The 10,891-nt window shown below is 39.3% G+C and overlaps 1 protein-coding gene across 1 annotated transcript; it reads right to left on the bottom strand.

Moving 5' to 3' along the window:
• Positions 1 to 519: 519 nt before the first annotated feature.
• Positions 520 to 1,470, bottom strand: LOC149254915 (putative F-box/LRR-repeat protein At5g02700). Its single transcript, XM_089454863.1, has 2 exons — positions 875 to 1,470; positions 520 to 643 (listed from the first exon to the last, which is right to left on the bottom strand). Exons 1-2 carry the CDS (start codon positions 1,468 to 1,470, stop codon positions 520 to 522), a joined length of 720 nt encoding a protein of 239 aa, XP_089310989.1.
• Between the last annotated feature and the right edge of the window lie 9,421 nt (positions 1,471 to 10,891).

Raw genomic sequence — 10,891 nt, 5'->3', positions numbered from 1 at the left:
ATCAGAGCAGAGAAGTTGAAGGCACTTGATTTTAAACGGGCAGGTAAGCAAACTGAGGCTTTAGGTGCACTTCGCAGAGCAAAGCAACTTGAGAAGAAGCTGCAGTCTTTGGCTACTTGAAAGTGCTTTATATTGGCATTTTAAGTTTCTTCTTATTAGATGACAACTAAATTTTTTTATAATGGATGAAAGTGTCGCATTTCTCAAAATTATATTTGTGAAATTTGGTTCTTTGAGAGAGATCTATTCAGTAAACCATATAATTCCAAGAAGACTCGTAAATATTCCCACAACTTTGTGCATGAAAATTTTATTGCTTCAAGGTAAGCTGCAATTCTCATTTGTAACGTGACACTGAGAAATATGATTGAAAATTGGACGGGCTAATTCATCCCAGGATTCTGTTCACAAGCTTTCGACTTGATTCAGATTTTGGACAAGGTTAAGACAACCATTCAATTGTAGGTCTGACAATGGCATTTCTTGTGGAGAACGGAATAGATGGACAAGAGACTATCATCAGTTGTTTGTCCGAGCATTCATCAGAAACATGAAGGCCAAAAACGACATCGGTTCATCAGAAGAGCTGTCACAGGAAAGTGTGCTACGCATCAGGCTGTGCGCTACGCACTGGGATAGCGCGCTACGCACTCAGTCCAACAAAAAATTTGTTTATATTCATGCGCCCAGTCTCTTATCAAATCGGCTCCATCGACTTGAAAGTAAGCTTCTAAAGGGTGCTCAGTAGATTTTAGTATGATTGTGGTGTTATCAATGTTGGGAAACAAGCCTTGGTTGAAGAGAGAATTGTTTTTCATTTTCTGTCATTTCAATCTGATCGATGATAGAGCTAAGAAGTTCTAAATTAGAACACCTCATGATAAATCTCTCCAGAAGCGGGCACCCCAAAACAAATGCAGCTAAAGTGTTGTCTGTGAGATGGACATTGCAAAAGGAGCAAGAAATTAAATGGTGGAATCCCACGAAAGGGTCAGGAAGTTGGGTGAGCAAGTAATTTTGGATATTGAGCATTTTGAGACGAAGACAGGTGAAAAAATTATCGGGAGGAAAGACTTCTCTTACTGGGGATTGACAGAGAAACAACCTTTGGACATTCTTTGCTGCCACAAATGCCAACCATGAGGAAACCCTGTTAGGGGTGAACGCCCAAGGTTGAACATCCACAACAAGATGAAACGTTTCTACGTTGTCTGGTGTATACAACCTTAGAATGTTCGTGATTGCCTCTTCTATCACCGATTGAGGATAGGAACCACGGACGCCCAGTAACAGTGACGGGCTGAAACGCAATTCGGACATGCGGGTGTACATGTTCCTGTGTGCGTGTGCCCATCTCCTTGAGAGGACCGAGGATCTGATGGCATCTCCGATTGGAATTTTCGAGAGAATGAGTCCAAGGACATCGTCGTGAAGTTCTGACAGTCTGTCTGGCAATGTCTCTCTCATCATTTTTATCCTGTGTGTCGAGTTTTCAAATGATGTATTTCATTCCAAGAATAGATGCACTTGAAGTTTCAAGATTCGTCACATTTCTTGTCAGCCTTCTTTAACGGCACCCACAACAGGGTTCCATTTTCAAATCATGTCCTGATTTATTCAGTTGATACCGGTAATGAAGATATAATGGGATTTCAAAGGACACGCCCACCATCCGCACGCATCAGCCGGTGAAACCTGAAACAAAGATCAATAGACAATCTTCAAATTGCACGCCGATACCTTCCGTCGTAAATATATCTTTACTTTCCAAATCAATAAAAGCAATGCAAGAACAAGATTGGTGTCAAATTCATTTTCCAGAGATATCAGTAGGCTGCCAAGAGTTTCTTCGCCTTAGTCAAATGGGTCATATATTTGGGGGAAACCGAATTGTGCTGGCTAGAACTCTTTGCAACGTGTAATCATTTATGGTAACATGGATGAAAGCGCCCCAAAGTTACAAAGGATGTTAAAAAAAATTGGTTGTATCCAAATGGTAAAGGAAAAGTAAAAGCCCAAATTAAACGCAGACCACCCACTACAACAGAAGAATAGGATTAGGCAGTCTATTTATGACTTCAGTTAGTAATTCATAGGGTTTACGCTCCAGGTTTGGTTTTCATTGGTCATTAGAAATTCTCAGCTGGAATAATGTAACGCTTTCTATTTTTAGAGCAGATGGATTATCCTTTTTATATCTTTGTGGCTTCAGTTGAAACAACGCCCTTATTTTTGGATGATTTGTTTTCTCATTCAGGAGTCTATTTATTGTATTAAACTTAGATGTAAATGGTTCTGAGTTCTGAGAGGTGTGCGTGGAGAAAAAACAAAGCTTCTATTGTACAGTTCTGACAGAGATTTTAATAAAAATTGCAGCTCTGACCCTTGAGATTCCTGTGGTACGAAATTTAACATTTGTCTCATCCTTTGTTTCATATGTAGCCTATTGTGTTTCCATTTCATTTCATTTCTAAATGAATAATTTTAAGTGAGAAAGGCATAATTCAATTTATTTTCTCTGTCTTGAGGAAGTGTTCATATTTAATGTTTTCTTCTGTTTGACAAGGATCCATCTTCTATGCCCTTGTCTACCTCTCAAACAGTTCACCCACTCCACATTATTTCAAAATTGATGTTAAATTTCTCGCCTATCTTGCCTCAGGAGATAATCTGTGTTTTTGATTATATTTCCCTGTTCAAGCTGTTCTTTACCCCATACAGTCCAGAAATCCAATCATTCATTAAAACCCCTTTTCCTATCTCTTTACTAGCCTAAAATCAGTATTCCTTATTGGTCATCTCAGTCCCTTTTGAAAACCTTTTACCGAGATAGACCCAGAGAGAGCCCTCTCTTGTCCTCGTAGGGCTAGCTACGACGCTGAGCTTGGTTTGATGTGGCCTCAAGTTTTGCCTTCCTCAGCCTGAGGCAGATTTGAGCGTTAACAACCGGTATGATCATGCAATTAGACATAGCAAAAGCGTATGACAAGGTGAACTGGACGTACCTGAAAAAGGTCCTCTCAGCTTTTGGATTTGATCATGACTGGATCAGATGGGTTATGGCTTTGTTTACTTCCACCAGCTTTTCAATTTTGGTGAATGGTTCGCCCTCTGAGATCTTCTTGCCTTCCAGAGGCCTCAGGTAGGGCGACCCACTCTCTCCCTTTCTTTTTATCATCATAATGGAAGGATTGGGTCGTACCATTAAAAAGGCTGAAGTCTTGGGAAAGATCAAGGGCCTCCATTTAACGGAGAATGATCAAGCTTTAACTCATCAACAATTTGTAGATGATACCATGTTGCAGGGTATCCCCACAGTCAAAGAAGCTACAACGTACAAAAAAATCTTAAATGACTTTGCCTCTGCTTCAGGTATGGAAGTCAATCTCTCCAAATCAATTTTTTTTTCTTAAACACTAACATTTCTATTCAAAGGAACATCTCCAAAATTCTGGGCTTTCAAAGGGAAGTCCTCCCACCAAAATATTTGGGTATCCCCCTAACGGATAAACCTTTGCACAAAAGTATCTGGGAACCAATTCTCAACAAGATGCAAGACATAATCAAAAGATGGACTTACAGAGTGTTGAATCTTGCTGGCAGATTGATCTTAATGAAGGCAATTCTTCAATCTATCCCAGTTTTCTTTTTATCAGCCCTGCCAGCTCCCAAAGGAGTCTTACAACAATTTAGGAACATTCAGAGAGATTTTCTTTGGGGCAAGGAGGAAACCAGAAAGAAGTGGGCCCTTGTTTCTTGGGATAAAATCTGCAAACCTAAGAGTCATGGTGGCTTGGCCTAGACGATCAGGAGATTCTAAGCAATGTTTTAGGAGTTAAACTATGGTGGAGATGGGTTAAATAACCAGGGGCGCAATGGGATAAAACCTGGAAGGAGAAATATGCAAACTCCTGGAAAATGAGTGATCTCATCAGAATGTCAGGGAACATAAAAGGCTCTCACATCTGGAATAAAGCTTGGAATAATAGAAGCATGGTACAAAACAACAGCTTCTGGGAAATCAGAGCAGGTGATCAGGCTCTCTTCTGGGAAGATAAATGGCAACAAGAACCAATGTTGCTAAGGGAGGACTTTATGGACATCAAGCAAGAAACTGATTTACAAGGACTAATTAAAGTCAGGGACTTCTGGAATCCTCCTTAGGACACTGAGAAATGGAGAATATGGAATAAAATAGAATGCAGAGCGGGCGGCCCCATAAAAGCAAAAACAGAAGAACTCATGAACATTTTAGAACAGAGGAAGATCCTGGTCACAGATAGGCAGAATTAGTTATCATGGGGTCAAAACAAAGCAGGAATCTTTAATATTAAGGAATCTAAAAGAATTTCTCTTAACCTAGCTCCCTGCTGTCTGAGTAAATCCTGGCAAAAACTTTGGAGTCACCAGGGGTGGATGAAAATCAAACTATTCATGTGGTTCGTTCATCACAGGAAAATATTAACTTGGGATAACATGCAGAGGAGGGGAGTTATGGGGCCTTCTAGATGCCAATTATGTGATGCTCAAGAGGAGACTATGGAGAATTGGTGGGTCCCAGTATTGCAGCAATAATGCTGCAACTCCTGGAACTCCCTTCTTTAATTTTATCAACCCGGTAGTTCGTAACAAACTTGGAAGCGACGGTGCTGTATGCACAAGTACTAGCTCTTGCCACAACTGTCACTTGGTCAGCTGGCACAAGTCCGCTATGGGCTTAAGCCAACTTCTATGAGCTCTTAGAAGAAGCTTTTTAACTGATGGATGAAAGCTAACTCAAAGGAAGCTAATCTACTTGCGGAAAGAAACTGAAAGCCAAAAAGTAACGCAAACCCTAATTGTACCAGCTAGTCCTACTGATGCAAAGATGAGAATGAAAACTACTAAAAGAGATGCCGTTACTTCTATGAAGGTAAAATACATGTGTCTAGACTACCTCTACCTGAAGAAAACATCTTTTTGTATTTTTGAATAAGTTATTAGAATTATCATGCATGTGCTTTTAACTAGCTTTTTACTGTACATAGGTGGATCAAGGAGGAGAAATGCTTAGAAAAGGTTGGGAAGGTTCAGAGAGGGTCTAAGGGGTCCCTAACACCCTTCCAGAGAGTTTCACAAAGTTTGGCTTCCAAGAAACCGTGTTCGTGAGCTTCTACAGGAAGTCTGCAGGGGTTCTACAGGATGTTCTGGGATTTCTACAGGATGTTCTGTAATTTTTCTACAGGATGTTTAGAAATGGAATTTTGGAGCATGGATGGAGGGAAAAAGGTGGAGGAATGAGTATGGAGGTGAAATAGGGGTGTAGGGGAGTTCAAGACTTGGAGGATGGAGTTGAGGAGAAGGTGTAGATGGCTGGACTTGTTCTAAGAAGACTGGACTAATGCTGCAAAAAAGGTAGGGTTATGAGGGCAATATGGCAACGTGAGGCAAGAAACCAAGTTAGGAGATGGAGAAGATGGGTTTGAGGGAGTCTGGGCAGATAGAGAAGTGGTACAGGTGCTCTGCAATTTGTGTTTCCAACTGAACCAACAAAGACATGCAAGAAAACAAAGATCTAGTTATGCTACCCTAATATGATATGGCTAACAGTAACGAGAATGGGCAATAGCTTTATTTGCAAGGAAACCATGTATATTAACTATGAAATGAAGCATTCAAAGATCTGAACATGTAACCAACCTCTGCAAATGAAAACAACACACTAAGGATTGCATGGTAAAGCAAACTAGTGTTTTTGTTTGGGACAGCACGGTTACTTCAACTCCAGCCCCTGATCCAATAAGGAAGAGGTGAAACCAAAAGTGTTTTCTGACCCTTTTTTGGAGCCTTTTTCCTGTTATTATCCTACCAATCTATTCTAAACATGAAAAGCTACTTTAACCATCAAAAGAAATCTAAATAACAAAGCAATATTTAAATATAAATAGCAGATTTTATTCTAAGAATGCAGCAAAAACACATAAAGATAAACAAAGGAGGTACTGGGCACTTGAGATGGGCCCAACCCCAAGAGCTACAGCCTCCTAAGAGAGATTTAGAGCTGGTGCAAAGCTGGATTCATCTTTATTGATCAAAAGAAATGTTACATTCCAAAAACTGTCCACAAGGAGAACTTGAAAATGTGCTGAAAGCAAAGCTAATCTACTGCCTAAAAATCGAACTACAAAATGAGTACAAAATGACTATAAAGTGATTAACTAATGGCTACCAAAAATGACTAACTACTAGCTAACCAAAATGAGGCCCTAAGCCTTCTTATTTATACAAATTGAGGACCCCAACAGTCCTCCTAAACTTTAGGGACTCAGCTGCCCAAAACTTGCAGTTAACAGCAGTCCTACTTGACTTGCTTGGCTGCCCTTGTGCTAATTGATTTGGTGTCCATTGAACTCCAAGTTGATGGTGGAAAATTCGAGGTAAGGGCCCATAAATGAAGGGAACACCTTCCTAAAAATACTCTCCACGAATTTGGCTGCCAAGTGCTCATTTCAACCATTGACTTTGTCTCCAAATTGACCAAAAAGGCTACACAAAGCACACATTAGACTTGTTGGCATAATGACTAACCCAATTCACTCTATTAGCATAAATATAATAAAAACATGCAATAAACTAATGAGAATGGTGGATTAAGTCGAATTAGGAGGTTGAATGAGCCCAAATAATTATCCATTTTTGGGGCTCATCAAGCATATTCTCAATAGCTGTACCTACACCTCCTGGTTGTGGGATTCTTTCAATAACATTTTTTAACAGACTGACATAGACAAAGACAGCATTATTAACACCCTTAACAGGTGGAGAACTAACTTCTCAGAGTATGAGATCTTGAATTTAGCCTGGACCTTTACACCAAGTTTTATTATCTGGAATTCCTGGAAAGAAAGAAACAAAAGAATTTTCAAGGATGAAAAAACTACTCCTCTTGGCCTGATGGACTTGATTTTAAAGCAGATAAAAGAGACGGTTTCCACCACTGTTCACAGTCATCCCTCTAATCCTCCCATGGCTCTTGAATTAAGAACTATCAAGCAGCTGGGAATGCATGAGATAATCCTCTATGGTCTGAGTAAAAAAGAAAGAAAGGTGGAAAGGGAAAAGGAATTCTCGCATCCTCCACCCAAAGAGTTTCTGAAATGCAACATTGATGGGGCTTCTAAAAGCAAACCGGGGATGACTGGGTATGGAGGTGTTTTAAGAGACGAAGAAGGAAAAATAATATTTACTTTCAACTGTCATTTAGGCCAATCCACCAAAAACATGGTTGAATTAATGGCTTTGGAGCACTCTCTAGAGCTTCTCAAACATAATAACTACTCAAATGTTCTCATTGAAACAGACTCTGAGATTTCCATAAACGCTGTCAAGAAAATCAGCTATGGCACAGTGCCAGAAAGGGTCTCGAAACATTGGAGACTGATACAAGTTTACCAGAGAATCCAAAATCATCTCCAGAGTCTTTGTATGGTCAACTTCAATCATGTTCGAAGGAAGGCCAACAAACTTGCAGATCTGCTGGCCAACCAAGGGGTGATTAATCCTGATTGCAGAATGGAGATGAATTGGCAGGAAAGGCCTCCAAGTAGACTAAAAGCTCTTTGTGATGCTCGAGCCATTGAGGACAAAGATATTTTCGATTGCTGGGTTCAAAGGGCAGGTTATGAATAAGGTTCTTCTAGTCTGTTCTTTTTCCTTCGGCGGGCGGCTCCTTAATTTAGGGCCTTCTTTGCTTGGCATTTTCTGCCTGAGGGGTTTGAATTCTTATCCCCTTCACTCCTTGTTTGGAGCCACTAGGGATCTTCTAAAGTGTCTGAAGGGTTCGGCGGTGAGCTTTTTTTGGCAGCGGGTTTCCAGGTTCAGCGGGAGGAAAGGCTGGTCGGCTCCCACTTCGATTTTTCCCCGCGACTTTTCTTACAGTTCGAAAACCAGGCTTGAAGCGGTTTCTTTGTTGATCGCAAGGCTCTCGGATGGTAAGTAGTTTTGGCTCGTCGAGAGCGATGCAACTCAGCTCTCCCCATGTGGCGGTGGTCAGAATCTTCAAACCACCCTTCCCCGCGCCTTATTCTCCTTGCATCTTGGTGCTCCGATATCCCTCAACGCCATCCATTTCGGCGGAAGCTTTCAACGGTCAGATCTCGTCGAGGTAGTTTGGCGGGTCGAGAGTGTGTTCACTATTTGCAAGTTTACCACAGGAGGTTCAACGGTTTTCAACATTAGTTCTTCTTGGTGGGGCCGTTCGTAGTTACTTGGGTCGTTGACCTTGTGTTTTCTTGCTTTTGAGGGGATGTGTTATTTGTTGGCTTGTCCTATTGTTGGTTTGGCAGGTCTCTTCTTAGCTAGTTTGATCTCGTTGACTTGGTAGGCCTTATGTTTTTCAGGCCTTTTGTAATTATTGTAACTTTACCTTTTGGTTATTGAAATAGAAGGAAAGTCTCTTGCTTCAGCAAAAAGCAAAAAAAGAAAGTAAAATCAAGTCACTTCACTTATAATCTGATAGCTCCCCAAGTAGCTTTTCGGGGTTAAGCCATGGCTCTGGAGATAACGTCAATAACATGAAGAACTTGATATCTAATTGCAGAGATGAAAGTAAAATCAAATCACTTCACTCATAATCCGATAGTTCGCCAAGTAGCTTTTCGGGGTTAAGCCATGGCTCTGGAGATAACGTTAAATGACATGAAGAATTTGATATCTAAACTAACTAACAACAGCAAATAAATAAGACTGAAATCAAAGCATAATTGAAATTGAAAAGCTTAAGAAAAAGTTCAGCAGAGAGGAAAATCTCATGTTACTATTTGATGCAAAAACATGTAAAGAAAAACTAATCTACAATCAACCGGTTGAACACACTTGCATGAATCAAAATTGCATGGATGGAAAATCTAAACTATCAAAACTGAAAGCAATAAAATGACATACATGAATGAAATCAAAGCAAAATTAGAAAATAAAATCTACTCTACCTTACATTCTAATATGCTCCATGACGTCTACTTCACATATCCTTCCATGTTGAGAACATCAAAGCTTTATTCAAATTCTTCAAAATTACAAAGTTCAACAAAGCTTTCCAAAGCTTTCAAAAGCCATCAAGGAAAAACTAATAAACTCCAAGCTAGGCTAAGACTAACAAGCTAACAAAATGAAGGAGAGAGATCTCCTATTTATACAAAAAGATCAGAAGCCATCTCATTAATGAGAGTCCATGAATCTCTCCATTTACCTCTAGAGTCATAATCAAAAAATGAACTGATAAGACACATGTCTTCTTAGAGTTTCAATACAATTAGGAGATGTGACACATATCCTTATGATCCCATGATTCTTTCCACTCAAATTCGAATTTGGCCTTAAAGTGCCACATAAAGGTCTTCTAGAAGCCTCCTTTTAACCTACACATGTCAACAATCTCAACCCACTTGTTAGGTATAAGAATATGCACATTATATTCTAATTTTTAACCACAAATTCACTTAAAAAGGCTAAGAATTAATAAAGTCTGGAAAAACATAAATGTGGCCCAATGATAATAAAAGTGGGATGAATGTAGTGACATAGTAGGGAAATGGAGGTAAAATGGAGGTGATATAATGGACATAATAGTGAAAGTGTAATGGAAATGAATGACATTTTCAAGACCCAACATACCCCCCCAACTGAAGTTATTGCATGTCCTCATACAATATATATTACATTAACTTTTTTTGATCCTTGAGCTTTGGCTTAAATTTGCATGATATCATTTGATAACTTCATATTTTTGCAAAGTGTTTTAATTGAATTGCAACACGGTTGGTTCTTGTGTTACAACCAATTTTTGTTGTTGTTGCATTCTATTTTGATCTTTGAACTTTGCATAATAATATTTTGATTATTGTTTGCAAAGTATATCTTTATTGGATTGCATGATGGTTGGTTCTTGTGTGACAACCATGATTTTGTTTGTATCTAATTTATCCTTTAAGCACTTTTTGAAAAGCCATTGTATGCTCTTAATAACAATGTAATAGTTAATATATGTTGGAAGTATGTGGGCTCCTGAATAAGATATGTACATGGCAAGATATGAATATGAATGTATTCCCCCCCCCCCCCCAAACTGATGGTATTGGCAATTTTATGAAATGAGGAAGAGAAATGTTTTTCCAACAATTATTATTCTAGCTTTTTATGGAATTCTATGGTCAAAATTTAGAAAATGACGTACCTTAACTTACCCTTTGGAATGGATGAGTTGTATGTGTGGTGGCTGTAAAATTCTGATCATATTCTTCTTCAAGTGGCTGAACAAGAGGAGTCATGGATAAAGAGTTAAGATGACTTTTTATTGCTTCTATTAAAACTTGCTGAATCTGCTCGAAAATGCTGAAAATAATAGTCTTCATGTCTTCAAAACTCATTGGCACAATTCCTACTATGTGAAAAGATGTTCTGATGTCGAAGATAGCAGGAAATTGTTGGCTCAGTGGCCATTGATGGATGCCACTAGTCAACACGAGAACTCTCACCATTGATGACAATGAGAGTCAAGATGCCCAAACACATCTTGCTAGGTACGAATAGTTTTGTCGATGTCGAGTCACCTGGAAGATCTGATGAACAAGGGACATTAATGTATTCCCATTGTTTGTCAGCATGAAAACTTGCCATTAAGGCATGCAAGGCTCAAGGTGTCTTTACAAGGAACTTAGACTCAAAGGACTATGGACTCAATAATTTGCATTGAAGCAGGGCTTATTTGCGAAATGAAAATGACAAGAAATGGAAGATGAAAATGAAAGATGGAAATGGAGAGAAAAAATGGAAATGGGAAATAAGTATTTGAATGAGCCTTTTGCTTTTATTTGTGGGTTATGAATGGACAAAAAGGGATGGAAAGTGTACGTGA

The sequence above is a fragment of the Pinus tabuliformis genome, chromosome 7 (assembly GCF_031772625.1).
Source record: "Pinus tabuliformis cultivar Carrire ecotype Pingquan chromosome 7, CPIR1, whole genome shotgun sequence".
In the NCBI taxonomy this organism is placed as follows: Eukaryota; Viridiplantae; Streptophyta; class Pinopsida; order Pinales; family Pinaceae; genus Pinus; species Pinus tabuliformis.
Note: the sequence above shows the minus strand (reverse complement) of the source record. Positions and strands in the feature narration are given on the sequence as shown.

Coding starts and splice junctions, on each gene's coding strand:
- LOC149254915 (XM_089454863.1), bottom strand. CDS start 1,470: ATGATGAGAGAGACATTGCCAGACAGACTGTCAGAACTTCACGACGAT. Junction 644..874: donor CTGGAGAGATTTATCATGAG/GTGTTCTAATTT, acceptor CTGAGTGCGTAG/CGCGCTATCCCAGTGCGTAG.